This window comes from Malurus melanocephalus, unplaced genomic scaffold (assembly GCF_030028575.1).
Source record: "Malurus melanocephalus ecotype Western Australia unplaced genomic scaffold, MMel_1.1 scaffold_157, whole genome shotgun sequence".
Lineage (NCBI taxonomy): Eukaryota > Metazoa > Chordata > Aves > Passeriformes > Maluridae > Malurus > Malurus melanocephalus.
The window spans coordinates 1655964-1676825 of NW_026623389.1; the positions used below are offsets into that span (position 1 = coordinate 1655964).

A 20862-nucleotide genomic window follows, 5' to 3' on the forward strand; every position below is an offset into this window, starting at 1 on the left:
CCCCCTCAAGATTTTTCTCTCCTCTGTTAGAGAAAACATAAAAAMCATTTACTTCCAAACCATGGAGAGAGAGGGAGCTGCATCAGGAAGAAAGAAAAAATACAAATGTGTACCTTACAGCTCTATTTCTCCCATTTCCACCATTTCATTTCTACCTACTTTTTCAGGAAACTGCTTTCCCTGCTCTGGCATTCTTTCTATTATACTGATTCTGCATTGCTTTGTTACAGTGGGAGGGGAGTATGCTGGAAGCACTTTCAGCCAGTTTTGYAAGAGCCACTGTCACAAAACCCCGAATAAGTCTTGAAACTAATTACTTTAGACTTTTACTCATCAGTGAAAAAACCCCAAACCACTATGGGGACACTTATTTTGCTTGGTCTGCATGGACAGATACGTGAACTTATGTTTCAATCTAATTTATCAATATTCAGCAGGACACTTTAAAATCACCAAGATATGCTGTATTGAGCTATAAGTACAGAATAAAACAATTTACACAATATAGATGTACCTTTTCAACATTAGAGTCTGAGTAAGCATTTGTCTCAGCRTATCGGGTCCAAAGTCTTTCAAATTGCCAAGAAAACTGTGAGTACTTAAATAGACATTGTTTGTTTTCCCACTCTGAGTCTGACAAGTTAATTCTCCATTATACAACAACAAAGGTTTATTGGAATAGGGGACTTCTGTGCCACCTGCCAAAATAATCCTTGACCCTAGATTCAAAGATCAGGAAGAAAAAAAGACATCATGTAAAAATCCCTACAAGGTAAAAAGTATAGCAAGCAATCACTGCTGAAACCATGTATATTTGCAGTACAAGTGCATATGCTTCAGTAAAGTAAATATACAGATTTTAAAGTTTCTAAATCAGTAAGGTCCTTTTTCAAATCTTTGTAGGTAAATTTCAATGTTTCTCTTCTGCAAATACAAAAATTGCTACGTTTACTCTAACACTATAAATGACTACAAGTTTTGTGACCCTAAACCTGAGATTTTTCTCGTGAATGTTTCAAAATACAATTGAAGCACAATGTGTAACTTTCAGATGAAACATTATAATAGCAAGAAGATTATGGAATTGAGACCAAAATGCCTTGAAGCATTACAGAGAAACCTACAAAGTAATTAATTTTCTATTCATCATTTGCACTTCACATCTTCTGTAGTACTATTTATTTTTATATGCATTTTTTATTTAAGACAAATAAAGACTCAGAAAAACCTGCTTTACTTTATAAACTAAAATAGTGAATAACCTTTTTAAAGAACTTACAGTACCTTGAATGGTATCCTTATGAAAAACATAAGTATATGCTTTATCATCATCAAAAGCAACAAAAACACCTTTATCCATTGGCCAGTTTTCCCACAGGATTCCTTTAATAGTTGGTGAGAAGTCTGGAATCTCATAYACTCTATCATTTACCTGCATATAATGCAAAAGTAAAATTACTACCAAGTGACTAAGGAGAGAAACAAAATATCCACCCCAGTTTTGATTCAAAATTTAAAAAAAATGTAAGAAGTGCAGCAATACGAAAACTGTTTTAAGAAGTTTTCTTATAAGCAGTGATTCAATATTCACCCCAGTTGTGATTCAGATTTTAAAAAATAATGTCAGGAGAGCAGAAATACAAAAATTGTTTTAAGAAAAAGKTTTCTTATATGTAGTGATTCTGAATAACACAAGAGTTTAAATTTGAAGTGGAGAAAATACACATGATATAAATGATATATACCATTCTTAAAAAAGGTATGGAAGGGACASTGAAACTGGCTAAATTATCTCTATTTAAATACCCATACATTTTGGAAAGTTCTGATCAGGAACTTCATGTAATGTCATTGTCCTGAGCTAGTATGACAGATTTTATTTCCTCACATCACCATTAAATYGCCTTCAAGCCTCCTTGCCAATTTCTTCTATCAGCATGCATGGTGGAGTGACAAAATCTTCTTCATTTTCTATTAAAAACACTATATAGTTGAAGAGTCTGCTTGTAAATATAATTGTATTGGTATCCCACACAAACTTACCGGGCAGTAGACAAAGCCATCACTTTTGTCATCTATGAAAGCCATTCTGGTCCCATTGGGATCTGGAAAAACCTTTCTCACACTGACAGGATGCCGATACTYATTCACATATTGCCAATCTTCAATGTAGAAATAATGAATAGCTCCAGTCTAAAGAGAAATAATAGAAAATGTTGATAATTACACCCGTAAATGGCAAGAAGATAATGAATTTGGCTGTAGTGTCTCCCATCTTAGAGTACTCAGTGTTCAAAAAAAGTACTTCCAAGTGGCTATTTTTGCTTCCTTCTTCATTTACAGCCGGCTTTGGGGTAAGATGGAGAATTTTTGTGGGGCAAAGAAAGGACTTGGGAGATTTGAGGGGTTTCAGTTGGTTTAAGTTATGAAGCCAGCAATGAAACCAGAGATAGTGGTTCTGCCTTTCCTCTGGAAGGTCAGTACCTAAGTCGATATCACAAAGAGCACAATACTACACTGCCAAATGTGCCCTGTATTCCAGTGCCAGAAAATATTAAAAGGAAAAAAGCTACCCTCATGCACAGCAAAATCTCCACAAAAATTCGTAAGCATGTCCATATCCTTCTTTAGTGCCCTCCTTAATTCCTTACCTTGTTGAAATATGAAAAAAAAAAAAATCTCTTTGGACAAAGACTTCAGTAGCAAGTCAAGACTTTCATTTATGCTATCACACTTGTTCTTATCAGTACCTTTTTATACACATTTTTCACATCACCACCTAAACCAACAAATTTGCAAGGCAAGTGCTATGCTTTTTCTTATATCTGGAAGACATTTTGGCAGCCAAACCTCCCACTAATGCAAAAGAAATAAATTCTGCTATTAAAATCAGTGTTTTGCAACAGACACTAGTAAAACAAAACTTAAACCTTCCTGCCACAGCATGTCATATAAATGTAACAATAAAGGAAGCTGGACACAATTTTGACTGTTTTACTTACAGTTCTTGTATAGAAAATAATCAAAATTGTGAACTCTAAAGTTCACAGATGCACATTTTGTTTTTCCAAAAGCACRAGCAGCAATCCACATAATTTAAACAGAAATATATTCAATCTAAAAAGATCTTTAAAAAGAAGTAATACTCACATCTGTACCATATATGAGGAAGTCACTAGTTAAAGCATGGCACAAAATTCGGTATTTATCATCATCTGCTGGGAAAAGTCGAGTTTCTCGTTCTTCCTGATCACCCAAACCCTCACTTTCTATCTAAATATAAAGAACAAAATGAACTGAAAAACTTCACTCTTACAAAAGTGTATCATACTGTTGCTTGTATCAAACTGTAAGGAAATGAGATGAAAAAAACCTTGTAAGTGCAACCATTGAGAACCACATGCTTCTGTCACATTACCAGAGACCTTTAAAATAAAACTTGTTAAACAGCTGACATGAAAATGTTCTTCTTCACTTATTCTAATCTAGGTTGTATTTTTAAGTCTACAGAAACTCAGCTCTATATTTAAATTAGTCAGCAAAACTGTTATGAAGAATTTTAAATTTTTATCTCCATTAACTGAAGATCATTCAATTTTACTTCCTTTTAAAAATTACACTAACTTGCTTAGATCAGCTTAGATCAACTCGTTAGTTTAACAATCCAAACTGCCAGAGCTCTTACCATATGCAACTGGACTTTACCCTCAAAGAGAGCAGCAGCATAATCAGAGTTAAGGTGCATACTTGCTATTGTCCCCAGGTACTCCACATCTTTAAGCTTTTTTGCATCTAAAGGATTCAAACAGAAAACATTAGGTAAAAATATTTTGCCTCTGTAGAGGTCTTCACTTACCATCTAAATCTGCAGCTGAGTAAGCAGAAGTGAAAATCTCACAACTAAGCAGAGAGGGGACAAGTCACACATAAAAAGACTTCCTTCTTAGCAGTCAAAGAACTGGTTAGAAAGTGCAAAAGAAATTCTTTACCTCTGGAACTCCAACTAGTACTCTTACAGTTTTGATTAATTTACTGTCACTGAAAAAAGGGGATGCTTAGAAAAACATTAAAGTTTTAAATCTGTCTTCTGAAAGTTGGACACAGCATAACCAATTTTTCCTTATCCCACATAAACAACACGTCAAAACAACATGMCAAATAGAGAATTTAAACTCTCTGATCATAGTTCCTAGGTACTCTGCCAAACTTAGTACTTAAAGACACAGATTTATAATGTCTCAAAAGCCTAAAGTYCCTCACTGGTTAACAAGATGATCTGAAAAAAATAAGTAATCAACAGTCTGCATTTCATGACCAATACCTTGAATGTGAAGTTTTATTTCTATTATTTACAATACCTTCCCATAACAGATTCAGCCTGCAAAGATTATTATCCCATCCTAACAGGACCATATGGCAATTCAAGTTTTTATTGTACAACATGGAATGTCCAGAACTGCTAAATACAACAGTGAATTCAAAACATAACACAGAATGCTCCATTAGTTTTAAGAGAACTAAATTTATGCTTACTATTCTCTCCAAGTGCATAAAACCAAGCCCGATTGTTCATTCCTACAGCCAAATGATAAACACCAATAGCAACAAAACTGGGTTCTACTTCAACAGAGACTGTGACTGGTAGCTCCTGTAAGAAAACAAAACAAAATAATACKATTTTCATCCACTTTTGATACTTACTTTATTTATATCTACATGAAGTTTAAAAGGAAGAAGTTATCATACTCTCTCCACATGATTTGCTATGGTGACTTCAAGAAGAGAAGTGAGGTATGCAATCCGTGTACTGCAAGCATCTCCAAGGATTGGAAGCTTTGTTAAGAAAACATGGAGGGATCCTCTTCGTGTAGATACTGCCAACAGCTGTCCATCATCTGTCCAAGCCATCTGATCTACACCTAAAATATTCAAAGTTTTTGTAATAAAATAAAATCATTTAACTACTGTAACCAACAAACAATTACTTGGCTTTACACTGAAAATGGTAGGAATTAAAACCTAGAATATATGTGCTCAAACATTCAAGCATTATCCATTAATATAATTCCAAGATTAATGAGAATCACTCAAATCAAACACATAATTTAGTAATATGGCATTCTCTTGAGAGTGAAGACTTCACAGAATCACAGAATGGTTTGAGTTGGAAGGGACGTTAAAGGCCAGCTCAGYACAACCCACCTTCCACTAGACCAGATTATGGATCTCTTACAAAACTGATCAACACTCTTCCTCTTTTCAATACTGACAGTTCAGGCAGCACATTCAAAGTGATCCATAATACTGGAAACAGCTGAGCAGAATTCAGGCTTATTCCCCTTGTTATCAAACTAGCAAAAACTAAACACAGAAACAGTGTTTGTTCTTCAGTGTCTGAAAATGTCATTAGGAAAACCATATTCTAACTAACACCAATATTYCAAGGGAGACAGGGAAAGTGTTGATCAAAATATCCTAAATTTCTTTAAAAAATCATTTTAAAGGAAATATTATTTCTTAGAAATAGAAATGCTGGAAGCAACCAGCAAATTGACAATAACTAAAGCATTTACAAACACTACATGAGGACTTAAGGGTGGAAACTCACTACTCAAGAAAACAGTTTTTTAACACTGTTCTGACACCACGGACAGAAGCCACAGGCACAAATCCCGTACATCAGGATGACAACAGATCAAGTGTCACATGTTAGTACAAGAGATGCCAAGAAGCACACACACAAAAAAAAAATCAAGGAAAGAAACAGAAAACAGTTAAATATATTATTTTAGTGAATATACTGTATTACAGATTCAAAAACAACACTAATTCATCAAGTTGCCTGAGATCTGTGCTTCTCTATACTTTGAATAGGTAAAACATGCTCCCATTTTGCTGCAGGTCACCTAATAAATACAAGTTGGGAAAGAAGGAGTTTTTTAAAAATTCTGTATTTACACAGTTTTTCCAACAGCAGTGCTTTCACTCCATAAACAGAGACACTGTCAAAATTCCAGTTTATTTAATTTGTAAAAATTTCTATTGCCATGGAGAAAGTTAACATACCTTTGTTTTCATCATCCAAGTTTATTATGGCATACATTTCTTTCAGATCTGTCAGATCATGGATTTTAATGCTAAAACAAAAATAAACAGTCAGTCATTCTCACCCATCTAAATCTCAGTCATCATAAACTGGAAGAAGCTCAATCCAGTCAAGACAATTTAATGGAGCAAAAAGTAGAGCACAAATGCAAAATGCTTTCAATTTCCTAAAAAACAACACATATTCACTTTTATCCATCACTCTAAATATATACAGTATAAGTATATATTTATATATACTATATAYACTCTAAGTATAACAGTATCACAGTTCAAAAATATTTGCTCAAGAGAACTAAAATTTGAGGAAAAGGCACAAATCCAATCTGAAATAATTCGGGGTTGGGAAACATAGGCTGTTATTCCCTTTTGTTATTCCCTTTTGATCTGTTAAAGCATTTTAGTTTAAAAACACATTACTGATAGACAAAAAGGGCTTGAAACACAGATGCAAAAAAATACTTTCAACCCTGCTTCATATAAAAGGGACAGAGTGAGAGTTTACTTTTGCTGTCATGTCACTCAATGCATGTTAAAACACTCCTTAAAGAAATAACCCTTATTGTACAATAGCTCAAGTGCTTGAAGTTGCACTATGTTTTGCTCACAGTTGTATCACTCTTGATGTGCAAGTGTCATAAATCAGCAGTAAGTCCTACACTGAGCTGAGGACAGARAGAACACTTTGACTCCTGCTATGACACAGCTCCTCTTTTGCTGAAGAATTCAGGTATCAAAAAATCAGGGATTATTGGATGATGAGGTAAAGGAGCTATTCTGTCATATGCATAAAACATTTGGAAAAACTTCAGCGTCTTTAATTATTGTTTACCTGTTTAACTCCAGGTAAGACCAAACACCAGAGAGGAGGATAACAGGTATCAGCATACTCAGTACAGACTTAAATTATTTTTTCTCCTATATTTAAGCAGATGTTTATGCTCAGTAATAAATCTTAGTAAAGAAATTTGGACTTTTTTTGTAGCCAAGCAGCAAGACAGAAAAAGAATGACTCAAAAGGAGTAGTTTATACTGAAGTTTATAACTTTTCTGTTTACAATTAATTATATTCAAGTTAATTACAGTTGCAGAGATTTTTGTCAATAATAACTTCTACTAACTCTAGGCAGAGTAGTTCCACAGAACAATTCATCTTACCTTTTCTGAACTCACTTCTTAGGGAGCTTTGACGACTTAGGAAGCATAGCTTGAATGCCTAGCAGCTACAGCGATGGGAGCTGAATTCTGTTCTTTATGTATAAAACTACCACTTACCAATTGTCTCCACATGATGCAGCTTTGTTTAATGACTGTGATATAGCAATGCTGCTTAGATTATCCTTATGATTATGAGCTTGAAAGACTTCTTGTCCTATTTCACGAATGTGTGTAGATATGACTACAAAACACCCTTGTGAGAAACCGACCATAATGTAGCCATCACCATACCTGTTACAAAAAAAGCAACAATTTAGAAAAGAGATCTATTAATGCAACGTGCAAAACGCATTTTCTTTCAGGCTGCTGAGGTAATTGTCAGTGCTTCCAAATAACAGAAAAAATAAACAAAATGTGGGAATTTATTTACATCATGTTGAACAATGTAATATAAAAYAGGTTAAGGGAAAACTATCAAAGTCCTGAAAGGACAGAACCATGTTTGTGCCCAGATGACTAGTAAGTCATCTTTATTAATCTCCTGCCTTCTATAATGCCACCGTATTTTCAGCAAGCTGCACACACGGCAGTGATGCCAGGAGAAAGAAGATGGTATCTTCATTGAAGCAAGTAAGAAGGCAGCAACTTTCARTTCAAGGTTCTGGCCAATGTTGTCCCATCAAAGCCATGTCAAAACAATAATGCCAGTCACTGTGCCCTTATGGGCACTGCAAACACAAAGGAAGTACCAAAGCAACAAGCTGTACTTATGATTATTTTGTTTATTTTTCATAGTGTCAAGGAAAAATAATGAGGTTAAGGCAAAAATAGCTACAGTGTGTAAAGATGAATTCAAACAATATCTCATCAGCTTAATTGCGAGAAAAATCATTRCAAGGGAAACAACCCAGGTATGCCTTGTTACACATGGACATAAACTGAGAAGCATATAGCTTCAAGTTCTCTTAGAGTTTTAGTAAAAAAGGACATCAATTCCATGTTGAYGGAACAGGCATTAAAAGACAAACTATAGTGACTCAAAGATACAGAAACAGTACAGCTACTTTTTTGGCTCAGAACTAAAACTTCTAGCTTAGGTTTTCATCACAGGAACATTAACAATGGTATCGTTCAATAAGGAGACTACAAGAACTTTGGACAACTTTGCAAACCAACATACTAGCTGAAGGACACAACTCCACCTTAGCTCTTTCACCAGTTATTCATCCAAACAGAAAACAACTTATAAAGCCCTCAGTTTMATCTTCTGTCAGGAAAGCAACATATTGGTGTTTAAAGCTGAGCATACCAACAGTGATTCTGCTGGAAAATAATGTTTTTATAGCTATTGAACCATCAGGCAGAACAATTACAAAATGAAGACTAATTTGTGTTCAGTAATGAATTACTAAAAACACTATAATACATCCAAGAAAAATCCAGTCTGAGCAAGGGATAGATGATTTTGTTTCCAGCATTTATCAGAACTACTTGGAAAATACTCAGCTTCTAAATACTAGAATGCTTAATTAAGAAAGTTCTGCTCACCATTTGTAGGTTACAATACTGCCATAAGGCTGCCGAAATTTCAGGTCAATTGGGTTATCAGGATCATTCAAATTAAAAAGGAARAGAGTCTTCTTGCCAACCACTGCACTTACCTGCCAATGAATGAAAAGAAAAATTAATATGATAAAAATGGCATAACTTTAAAGTAAGGCCCTGTATCTTCATTACAAGATGATATTTAGGACTTTGAATAATCCTTAAGAACCCTATGGACCTGAATTCTGAATCTTTATCAAGAATGGAAGAGATTTTCAGGATACTCCCCTGTGTGAGCCAGTGGTTCACAAATCTAAATACAAGTTCAGCAGAACACACATCTCAAATTCTAGACTTTTTCCCACAGAACTCAGGTCCATTTCCTCAGAAGGCAGCAGGTCACATGGAACAGAAGGTCTGTTAGATTACTCTCACTTGAACTAGAGTATTTTGTAGTGACTTCTTACTGTGCTTTCCCTGGCTGATACTCTTTCATCAGTCTTCATAACTGAGAACTGCATGTCACTGGGATCTGAGCTCACTGAGGTCTGCAAGAAAGAAATTTAGATTGAGAAATCAACACTTAATATAGCACATACTGATGATAAATAATTGCATTATTCCTGCCCTGTGCAATTTAACATAAAAACAGACATATGAAGTTGCTACTGCCTTTAGTACCAAAATGAAGAAAATAACTGGAGAAAATACTACCTCAGTTTGGGTCTTAATGACATGTTAGCATAAAATATACTGGAAAAAAAAAGCTCTTTGTCCTTGAAAGCACTGGGATTCAAAAGGCACAAGTGCCTATAGGTCCCAGCTTTATTGGAAACCATAAGTATTAATGTACACCTTAAAATCAAATGTGCATTATAAATACTACCTGTCTTATAGTATCCCCTTCCTGATTGCTTATAGTAATCATTTTGTCTTCACCACCCAAAGCAAGGAGGTTTTCAATACTCCAACAGCCACAAGTAATCCTCTTAGTGTGTTTACCTGAAAAAGAAAGAAACCTATACAACACAAATGAAACACAACCACAAAAAGAAAAAAAAAATCTGTGATGGAAATATACTTTGTTTGACCACTCAAACACAGATTGTCGGAATGTGAAAGCCTGTCAGAGCAAAAGCCTTTTTAAAAAAAAATCTGCTCTCAGGTGAAAATCTTTTGACCTGATACAAAACAGCAGAGCCCCTGTTCTTCCATTTCTTTCCATGACATTTTTGGAGATTGTGTTACATCTTTAGTCTTTATGCCCATAGGTTTTCTAAGCAGGTAAGAAAGAGTAACCTAGCAACATGAACAAATGAATAAATCCTTTGAAAGAAAGATAATGCAAGACCCCCACCAGGCAGTATTAGGCATTTGTGTATATTTACTTAACTTACTACACTATAAAAATACTCTGCTGGTATGAACCAGAAGGTGCAAGTTGAGTATGAACACATTTTTTACCTCATGTTCATACAGAGAACTGAAAAACATACTATGTACGTCAGCAACATTCCACTTTCACATGTGCCAGAGTAGTTTCAAACCAATTCATACCGAGAACGGAAATCTTGCGAGAAGTCTGACGGTTATAAATAAGTAAGTTTCCCTTTGTTGTTCCAACAGCAAGTAAACTTCCAACTCGAGACCATAATAAAAAAGACATTGCATCCCTAAAACAAAGAAAAATGTTACTCTGTATAGTAGAGATTCTTTTCATGTGCTCATACATTAAAACATTTTGCATTTGTCTTTAATTTCTGAGTCACACAGACCAAGAAGAACTTTTAAATTATGCAAATGTTCTCTCCAAATAGCAGAATTATTTAAGTAGGCACAAAATAGTAAAAGTAATAAAAAGTTGCTTGAGGTAATGTAATTGACTTGTACAAATGGAAATGTGTCTGCAAATATTAAGGGGCTTGAATGGAATCACTGGTAATTTTCCAGTCACTTTTTGCATTGTTTTTTTGTACTTCAAGAATACTATGCATTTAGCCAACTCAAAAGTCAGTAGGTCTGGTTCAAGTCAACAAAGGAGTAAGAAAGRTCTATTTCAACTTGAAGTTTCTGATACAGCAAGGCCTATTTTGATGTACATTTAAAGCTACACAGATACTATCCATCACATTAAAAAAAAGAGCCTCTTAAACAAAAAACAATTGAAACCAGAACTTTCTAATTAGTGCAGTCCCTCCCATCTTTTTAAATTTCATTGTAGGCATGMAATAGAAATTTGAGATACTGACATATGAAATGACCTCCAATATATATTTGGTTTGCATATGAGGGTGTTTTTCTAATTTCAAAAAGGGGAGGACACCAGAAAAGCCTCATTATCACACCGTTTATGTCTTAAGTGCTTATTCTGCTTAAGCAATAACACTGTGACAAAAAAAGGATTAGGGACTTGCATTGATATATACTGTTCTAGTAAGACTGCCTCCAGTAAGCAATTTGCCTCCAGTATTAAAGAGAATGGAAGGAACTGCTCTTAACTGCAGATTCCACTCTGTTAAGTGCCTTCTACGTTCTTTTTTGTTTGCATACTGGCAGGGTACTCTTCTCCCCACAGTATTTGTTCACACATGAAAATGGTGAACAACGTGGTCTATTCATTCAACATAATATGCATATAAATCTTAATAAACACAGCACAGAGTTGTTTCTGCTCTTTCCTACAGAAAGAATGTTTATGTAGCAAGTGAGAGTTTAGCGGAATACAGTCAAAGAAGCCAAAAGTTTAATTGTTAAACCAAACRTTTCCTTTAACCCAATGCTTGATTGACCCCAGAATTTAAAGTCTGTGGCCAAATTGAGAAAGGTGAGGCTTTGAATCTTAGAGATCTCCTTCCATCCTAAACCAGTCTGCTTTGTGAACAGCATTTTAGTCTCCTTATAAATCTAAGAGGGAAAAAATGCTTGCACCACTGATACCACTTCCCTTACTTTTAAGCTCTCTCTGGCTGGTGTGAAAGACTTAGGACAAAAGGTAGCCAGTGCASATACATTAAAAATGCACCCACCCGTGTTGCTACCACAAAGTCAAAACACTGAAGAGAAGCTCTCTAGAAACTTGGGCACTGCTGACACTCAAAGAAGAAACAAACACCCTGTAAACCCCCAAATCCCCATCCACAATAAACACTTAAAACCCAGCAAATAATATAAAAATAATATAGCAAGAAACTGAAGCATATTAGTTTAATTGGTACATATATTATGAAGACTCCAATAAAAGGTAGATCTTKCAATATAGCCTCCACATCAACAAGTCACAGCGGTCACACACTTTAAATACGCAGGTTAAAAAAAATTTCTTACCTCATGCCACTGTCTACTTGGCTTGTTTTRTTTGTGATTGCATCCCACAGAAATATGGTACTAGATTTGTCAGTGATTATTGCTAAAGTATCTCCATCCTTATCCCAGTCCATAGCAACGAAGTTACTGAAGAAAAGAAAATAAAATCACTAAGGATGCTAAAATGTGTTTGTAAGTGTATAGAAACAGCAAAAACTATGCAGCAGAGCCCTTATYCTTCCTTTCCCCTGCCCACCCATGACAGATTGCAGACTTATCTGTGAACTAATTTACAGCAACCCCACTCATACTCAAATCTCATCAAAATGACAGGGGCTGAGAGGAAGGTCATAAAAGAGACTGCTACCTGTCTTCTAGTACTTGAAATATTCTCACCTTGATCTTCAAGAGACAATGAAAGTCCCCTTTAAGGTTCTGGTTTGTTAAGGGCTATTTGGAGTTCRGGTTATTTTTCTCATGTTTCACCTCTGATTCTACGCAGCTTTCCTMACTTTGGATAACTTTCTAGGGAGAATGTGCATTTATCTCACATTGTGCAAAACACTGCACAGAAAGAGCTGGGTCATGGATGTGACCAAGCAAAARAGACTGACACAGGCAGTCCATACTACAAATGACACCTAACCCAAACAGCAAGAGGTGATGGTCAGCAAAATACAAATGAGCCTGGTAAAGACAATGAGAATTGCATCTCCTGGTTTGGTGCAAGGTGGTAACTACCATGAAGTGCAAAAACTGGATTTCTAGACTTCTCAGGGACCTAAGTGATTCTGGCTTACATTTASCAATGACACATGGTTATGTGACAATCTGGAAATTAAAGTTATACTCTTGACTAGAGGTTTCAGTCTTGAAGACTTAGCAGGAGTTTTGCCTTGAATAAGGGCTTTATCTTAATCAAAATTAATCAGGTAGTTAGAAATAAAATAAAAATTTCCATCATGACTAAGAGCAGTTAAAGCACTAGGAAAAGATGACCAGTGCACAAATGAAACTACATGAGGTAGTAATGGTGCACAATAAAAGTGTATTTATTGAGCAAATTAATATGATGACCCAATGTCACACCGTTTTTCTTTAGGGAGGTTTCCCCTGGTTCATATCTACCCTTTTCGTATGGTCTGACTGCTTTTTAAGAAGTTTGACACATCTTCCAAAGTACACAACTTTTTAAATTTAATCTGAAAAGAATCCAGTTWGTACACTCCCATAGCACTCTCTGATGTGAACCAAGGTGTGATAAGCTGGGAGTAAAAGAACTCACTTCGGAAGTATCCTCTCGACCTAATGCAACAATGTCAATGAATACATTTATGCCACTGATGCAAACAGAAGCACTAAATCCAAAGAGCATCTTTTCTCAGTAAAGCTATGATACCAAACTGTTAGAAAATCAACAGTAGCAAGAATGCGTGGATTTATTGTATATGACCTCATTATGATCCTTCTTAAGTGATAGATCTTTTTCTTACATTTTAATGGCATAATTCATCTTCTCTTCCAGGTATATTCACCAGAAATAGTATATCTTCCTACAAAGTTTTCACATTATCTAAGTACTCCACCAGAAGAGAAGCATTTTCAAAGAAAACAACAAAGAACTTACTTTAAACCTATCACAGTACCTACCCTGGTAGGCTGATTTCATTTTTCTTCTGACCATGACGATCAAAAATTTTCACAGCACGATCACCTCTAAAAAAGATTAATATATAGAATAATTCCCTTTCTTTATAAGTATTTTTGATGGATAAATGCAATAAATAGTTGTAATCTTACCCTGTTACAGCAAGAAAATTTCCTAAAGTTTTCTGCCAAGCAAACTGCACAGGGGAACCAGACCAAGCTTTTTCATACAGACTGAATACTTGCTGGGGAAAAAAAAAGCAGAAAATTACATATTTTAAGCATATAAGAATACTACAACTTCCTAGCATGTTAGCACTTGAGTACTGTGGAGGTAAAAAAAAAAACCCAGAGCAATCCAAACACAATTTCTGTGTCATTCTAATGCACCAAACTACCAAAATTCCACATAAAGGTTCTTTTGAGTGGAAAAAACCTGAAGTTTCTGGCACTGGGTGTCTGCACTGAGAACTGTGAGTCTATCAAAACGATTATTTTTGCCTCTTAGTTACAGGAATAAAAAAATTGCATGAGACTCTCCCCTTCTAGTTCAAAGACCACAATATCGAGCCCTCTAAATTTAACAGAAAAGTCTCGTACCAGAAAGCATCCTTRGTTTGTCAAAACACAGGAGGCTCAGCATGTACTCTTTTGGGGACAGGTAACCTTTTTGTTACTCTGAATTGCTCGCTTTACATCTAAGACCTCAAAGCAACACATTGTAAAAAGAGATTCTGACTTCCAACTGAGAAAATTTCTATACATCCTTTTCCTTTCACACTACCCAGTTATATTTCTGTAACTTGGGTATAAGATAAAGCCCACGAGCTKGTTTCACAGCTTGCTATAGTGACTTGTATCCCTCCATGTCATCAGATAAACACCAACACCTGGTGTCCACCAAATGCCTGTCAGGCATGCTCAAGTCTTTGCCAAAGGTTCTTATTCCTTCTTTTCGAGGTAATCTGAAGCATTCTTCACACTTTGTGTGAATGCGAATGTGAATTTCTTCACATTCTTGTAAGCACAATCTTTGTTCTACTCACAAGAACGACAAAAATACAACCACCACATGCCACACACACAAATGGCATCTGACAATTATATTTGATTTTTTAAAAAAGAATTAATAAAATCTGAGTCCGGAGGAGTGCCACCAAGCTGATTTGAGGGATGTAGCACCTCTCCATCTATGAGGAAAGGCTGAGAGAATTGGGACAGTTCAGCCTGGAGAAGTGAAGGCTTTGGCGTGACCTAATTGTGGGCTTTCAGTACCTGAACGGAACCCACAAGAAGGATGGAAAGCCACTATTTACAAGGGCATGCAGTCACAGAACAAGAGGGAATGGCTTCAAATTGAGAGAGTAGGTTARATTAGTTATTAAAGAGTAAGGTATTTGCCGTGACGGTGGCGAGGCACTGGAACAGGTTTCCCGAAGTTGTGGACACTCCATCCCTGGAAGCGTCCAAGGCCAGGCTGGACGGAGCCCTAAGCAACCAGGGCTAGTGGAAGACGTTCCTGGCCATCGCAGAGGCGTTGGAACTAGATGAACTTTAAGCTCCCTTCCACCCGAAGTCACCCCAGCAGAAAGAAAACAAACACGGGAGTGCAGGCACAGCACGCCAGGCCCCCTCCCGCCATTTGCCGGCAGCCGTTCCCGCCGCGCCGCCCTCCCCTGCCCGGGCCGCCAGCGCCGCCCCCGTCCGGCGGGGCGGGATCCGCCACCCGCGACCCCCGGGCCCGCAGCCGCCCGCACCCACCTTCATCGCGGCCCCCGCGCAACGCCAGCCCCGCACCGCGCATGCGCAGCCCGCCCCCGGCGCCGCCGTTACCCCGGAGACGGGGCGGGCTGAGGGCGGCACAGAGCGGCCCGGCCCCGCCGAACGACTGCGCCTCGGGCACCGAGGGGAAAACGCGTCCCTGGAGATCGCAGGCACACAGAACKGCAGCTACGCGAGGGAATAAATGCACACACCCACCAGCAAAGCCTCTTGAGATCAGCTGTATTTCAACAAAGCATAACAAAGTGTCACCGATTTCTTTTAAAACAATAAATAGTTCGCCGAGAGCGTTAAAACACAGATTTAAAGTTACAAATGTACAAAGGACTTTGGGTATCGGGCACTTAAAACTTTTAAAAAAGRAAAACAAACCCAAAACATTCAATGAGTTCACATCTTCCCGTTTTTCACGCGCGGTGCTGTTCGGGAAACATAAGGGACAAGGCACGGAAAAGCAAATACAAAAAGTTCTCCCGAGAACATTTAGACCCTTCAAAGCAATTCGGTGTAACAGCATAGGGCTCGAGAAAGGCAAATTATAAAGTATCTGAAAAAAWTAGGTAATTGTTAAATAAGGTAACTAATTTGATACACTCCTGCGAGGCACACGTCACTGTCCTGTAAGATGCTGAACAAGCTTACATGGTGGCAGTTGAGCGTCTTGCAGGATTGGGCCCTTTACATTTTTAAATAACCTTACAGGAAAGACAAACAATTTCTTCATCTTATAAAATTATACTTTKCATAGTAGTGCAAAGCCTCATGTAAAAATGTAATTAGTCTAGATGTAATGGAATGCTTCAAAAATTCCAAAGTGCAAATATTAAACTTAAATTGGTTAATTGTTAATCACACTTTAGAATTCTTCCCATAACTCAAACAAATAGCAAAGTGAATACAAGAACCAAAGTAAAGAAAAAGGTATGATGTTCTGCATCTTATATAACAACTTTGAAAATCCAAAAAGTACTGGATGTCAAAAATACCTGCCAGAACTTATTAAATAGCAGGCTTCTGTTAGCATAAGACAATATTTAAAACAAGGCTTTGGTTAAATAAAAAGTTCACTAGACTAGGAATGATGATAAAAAGTGCAAAAAATTCACCAAATACACAACTTCATTTCCAAGGCAGGCATTACACTGCCATTTATAATAGTTTGCATTGGTTTGTCAGCCTGTGTTGTAGTCACTCAGATAGCTATAGCCAAATGTGTTTGTAACAGGCAAATTAAATCTATGGAGTCCAATCCTATAACTTTTTTCACTCAGAGATGGACCCAATTATGTCAAAGTATATCCATTTATAGCATAATTGCTCTGCATGTTTGGGAAAATCAAGACCCGGGATCCATAACATTTGATTATTATAGTTAGTTCACTCATTTTCTTCGTGCTTCCTAAACAGAAGTCCTCCGCTGACAACTGGCAGGTTGCAGATGATTTTCGTACAAGTAGAATTCTTGTAACATATACGTAACAAAGATAGGCTTTAAAAAAGTGCTTAATGTTGGTCCATAAGAACAACATGTTCATGTCAACTTCAGACCAAACACTTTGCTGTGGTAGATATCCTGTGCCTGGTGTTTATTGGTGCCACTGGTAGTTTGCTTGAGGAAAAAGTAATCCTCTGAGTCTACACAGGAGAATGTCACCTTCATGGAGTAAACAATTCAGAGTTTTACAGTCACAACACATGCTCCAGCTCTTCCTAAGCACAGTGGTGCAACCTGTAAGCAAACAAGCAAACCATCCATGAGATAAATGCAGTCAGCTTCGAATAATTTTCCCCCCTAATTATATGGCTGCAGCAGACTGAGAATATCGCCCATGCTCTGTTAACATGACTTACAAATTGGTCCAAAATTGGATACAAACACACAGAAAAGGTAAAGATATTTTATATGACAGAGTGAAGCACTTTGAAAACAATAGCAAGCCCTAAGGACATAAGGCACTTCTTCTTCATAATTTCAATCATTTGGTATTACAGGAAAAAGAAACCTTTGTTACARTACCAACTGGATTCCTGAGCTAGACAGACAAGTGAGTAAAGGGTGGTAAAATGACTCACTTCTCAAAACCAGAAAATGCCAAAAATTACAGGGGCASCCTCTCCTTTTTAATTAATTATTTGATAAAACCTGTTAAGAGTKCTTGAAATCAGAATAGCTGGCAAGACCATTTTGTGCTGAGATTCTGCTGGACTTGAACAGAGGACAGTATTTTCTAACACTCCCCTTCGCTTCCCCTTTTAACCTTCACAGTGTTACAGTCAATGTGAATAGTACACCAAGAGATTGTCCTGAAGAATAAAAAGGCTGTTATTCCAACTCTGATTTCTTTTTTTACCCAGGAATAACACACTTTTATAGAGCTGTCTGTGGCTGTGACAACCTTCACCTGAGAAAATTCCACTACCTTCTCCTGAGTTGTGTGAAGATGAAGTGGTGGCAGACTGCTGACATAATAAGAGAGAAGGAAGGTACACAAATATTTCAAAATCCCTTTGGGAAAGGTTTGAAACTATTTGGCATACCGGGATTATGGCATACAGTGAGACACACAGGACACATGAGATTCATTTAGATGCAATGGTGAGAAGCACAATTTCTCTCCTCCGGTGAGAAGCAATTTCTGTCCTCTGGAACATTTTTTTTTTCTCTTTAGCAGTACTAACAATGCCATGGGTTATCATTAACCATACCAGTGAAGGCCCCAAGCTCTGATAAGCCTCCTTGATGACTTGTGTTTTAAGAGTTTGCAGCAGTTGGAAATGGGAGGAAATGCAGAGCTGAGTTTTTTATGGTTTTATGTTTTTATGCAGAGATTTTGATAAACAGCACTTTAGTTCTCTTTTTGAATTAAGAATTTGGGGCTATCACCAGGATAGCACATTCAGATGGTTGAGAATTCAACTGCCTAAATAATATTAAATACTAAAATGCATAAATACTGTCTGATGGTATTATAGGTGAGTTTGGATGTTCATCCTGGTCTGCAACTGGACTCCAGGAGACCCTCTGTCTCCCATAGATTTGCACTSTATCTGCCAACCTTTCATGGATGTAGATGTCTTAGGGTATCTCAAYTGGCATTAGATACCAAAGGACAATCAGCTCAGGATGTCCTTGTGTATGCTCTTCCCACAGAGAGATGCATTCCTGGAGCTACATAAAAATAACCAAGTTCTGAACTGACAGTAATGGTTTCTGAGCATGAACTGAACAATTATTTTTATTTTAAAGCTACACAATGAAAAATGGCCTTTCTGAAAGTTACTGCATATACTGTACATAACATTCCCCTCAGGAAGGGATTATTTATGAAAAAATAACCAAAACCTTGATGAAATCAATGTTGAGAGACACATTAGAGCTAAAACTAATCTAAATTTATCATTTATCTTCAGAACAAGAAGTCAAGTAAACAGAATCCTTTATGACAGTTTGGGGAACATGTCAATACATTTTATTAAAAGCAGCTGAAATTGTCAAAGAAAATAGCTATACTCTTGCCAAATAAAGCAGTTTATTAGAAATTAACAATTGTGTGTTCAAGACAAATCATCTCAAGATGGTACACAAAGGAAAGAAAGAGACAACAGACTAGTAAGAAAGTTCTTTTTAGAGAGGTATTTGAATTCTCCTTGTAAAAAGGGCACATTTGAAATAACAATATTAATAGTAGTATACAGTCTGGTCAAAAACTATACCTGTGTCCATTCATTTGTCTGAGGATCRTAAGACTCCACTGTGTTAAGATATGTTTGACCATCATATCCTCCAACAGCGTACAACTTGTCACCAAGAAGACACACCCCCACTGCATCTCTGCTAATGCTCATAGAGGCCACAGCAGTCCACATATCTGTTTTGGGATCATACCTAGAAGATAATTTGTGTTATGGTCTRAAACTGTTACCAAAATTCAACAACAAAAAAACATACTGGAATTGATGCTTCAAGGTAGTAGAAAAYAGGACAGTACACACTTGGGGGTTAATTTCAAAGGACTTTCCCCCCTCAATTCCTCTCCCTTTGAAACTGTTTCTTTGGTCATCTGGTAACACAGTCACTATTAAACAGATACCTACTTTGTGCTGCTTTCCTTATAGTAATAGAGATAAGTACAGCTGCTCTCAGCATATTTTGTATGTCTAAATCTAACACACTGCAAACAGTTCTGCTGCTACACCACAGTGGAGCAAGTGCTTGCTTTAAGTGGCAACTACTGTATGTCAAAGCACAGGATGGTAAAATTTGCTTTGGTACTAAGATTATCATTTTCAAAAATATGACACCTAAAACAGTTTGAGAAAATTCTATAGGAATAATTACACGGCTAAGAGGCCTTCCTAAGATAATACTTGCTAAAAACAAGGTTGAAGGACACTAGCCTTAATTTTTTTTGCATGAAGAGCATGGATACAAAGAGCTCTAACAATTTAATTTGCTGTCCYCTAGTCAAAGTATTAMACAAATGCAAGCAAGCATGCAAGCATAACTGTAACATGAAAACACTACGTGCAGCACACATGCAAATAGAAGARGGTGATTAGTAAGCTACATCTAGAAATTACTTTTGAAATTATTTATAATTTATAAGGAATTGTATTTATCTGGGAAAAGCAACTTCTATTGCAAAATATAATTCAGAAGCTTAATGTGCTTATAAAAAATCAGATTTTTAAAATTAATATTCTTTAATTCTTTATTTTTTAAAATAAACTAGTCCCATGAATTTGATGGTCTCCAATTTCAACTCACATAMAGAGAAAGGACAAAATGCATTACAAGATGATTCTTATCTATAAAAGTCATGAGTTCTGTAACTTTGATTCAGAGAATACTGATGTAGAAAAATACACAGACTTATTGCTTCTCTTCGGCTTCTGATTATCTGTACTGCTTTAAAAATTCGGTATTTGCTAAGAAGTAGCTTCCTATCTGCAAACCTTTCTGGGGCCTTTTCAGTGCAACTTCCACATTCATTCATGAATCGCTTTACACAAAGACATACCAACTTAGGAATGACTCAACTACATGCCACTTTCCMAGTGTCATTAGGGCATATAAGAAAGAATAAGATATATAAGGATCCACAAAATCTTAGTGTTAWATACTTTGAAATTCATTATATGAGCAGAGACTTCTTGTGTGAAAGATCTGCTCCATTTCAAAAAGCATTCAATTCCAAGTAATCAATCAATGAGACTGTTAAAATAATCYAGATGAATTGCATTAGGGAGAATTTGCTTTAAATAATCTGTCCTGGTAACATTTTGAATTATGTATGACTACACAGCATATTTTTATAAGTT

The 20862-nt window shown here is 36.5% G+C and overlaps 2 protein-coding genes across 3 annotated transcripts in view; both read right to left on the minus strand.

Annotated features, from left to right (window-relative positions):
• The window catches only part of WDR19 (WD repeat domain 19), a 37973-nt gene extending 22409 nt beyond the window's left edge, over nucleotides 1-15564 (minus strand). Inside the window, exons 1-17 of the mRNA XM_057371804.1 lie at nucleotides 15520-15564; nucleotides 13912-14003; nucleotides 13762-13827; nucleotides 12133-12258; nucleotides 10366-10481; nucleotides 9695-9810; nucleotides 9276-9356; nucleotides 8812-8924; nucleotides 7381-7554; nucleotides 6067-6137; nucleotides 4747-4919; nucleotides 4534-4648; nucleotides 3686-3792; nucleotides 3151-3273; nucleotides 2044-2193; nucleotides 1285-1432; nucleotides 515-719 (exon numbers count right to left, since the gene is read on the minus strand). Of these exons, the coding sequence (XP_057227787.1) occupies nucleotides 515-719; nucleotides 1285-1432; nucleotides 2044-2193; nucleotides 3151-3273; nucleotides 3686-3792; nucleotides 4534-4648; nucleotides 4747-4919; nucleotides 6067-6137; nucleotides 7381-7554; nucleotides 8812-8924; nucleotides 9276-9356; nucleotides 9695-9810; nucleotides 10366-10481; nucleotides 12133-12258; nucleotides 13762-13827; nucleotides 13912-14003; nucleotides 15520-15525 (1982 nt within the window). The 5' untranslated portion in view covers nucleotides 15526-15564. The remainder of the gene's footprint in view (nucleotides 1-514; nucleotides 720-1284; nucleotides 1433-2043; nucleotides 2194-3150; nucleotides 3274-3685; nucleotides 3793-4533; nucleotides 4649-4746; nucleotides 4920-6066; nucleotides 6138-7380; nucleotides 7555-8811; nucleotides 8925-9275; nucleotides 9357-9694; nucleotides 9811-10365; nucleotides 10482-12132; nucleotides 12259-13761; nucleotides 13828-13911; nucleotides 14004-15519) is intronic.
• A 187-nt stretch (nucleotides 15565-15751) lies between these two features.
• KLHL5 (kelch like family member 5) overlaps nucleotides 15752-20862 on the minus strand; it is a 28732-nt gene continuing 23621 nt past the window's right edge. For both annotated transcript variants that reach the window (XM_057371805.1, XM_057371806.1), the window contains 2 exons: nucleotides 19255-19426; nucleotides 15752-17269 (listed from right to left, as the gene is read on the minus strand). In XM_057371805.1, coding sequence (XP_057227788.1) covers nucleotides 17213-17269; nucleotides 19255-19426 — 229 coding nt within the window. In that variant the 3' untranslated portion in view covers nucleotides 15752-17212. The remainder of the gene's footprint in view (nucleotides 17270-19254; nucleotides 19427-20862) is intronic.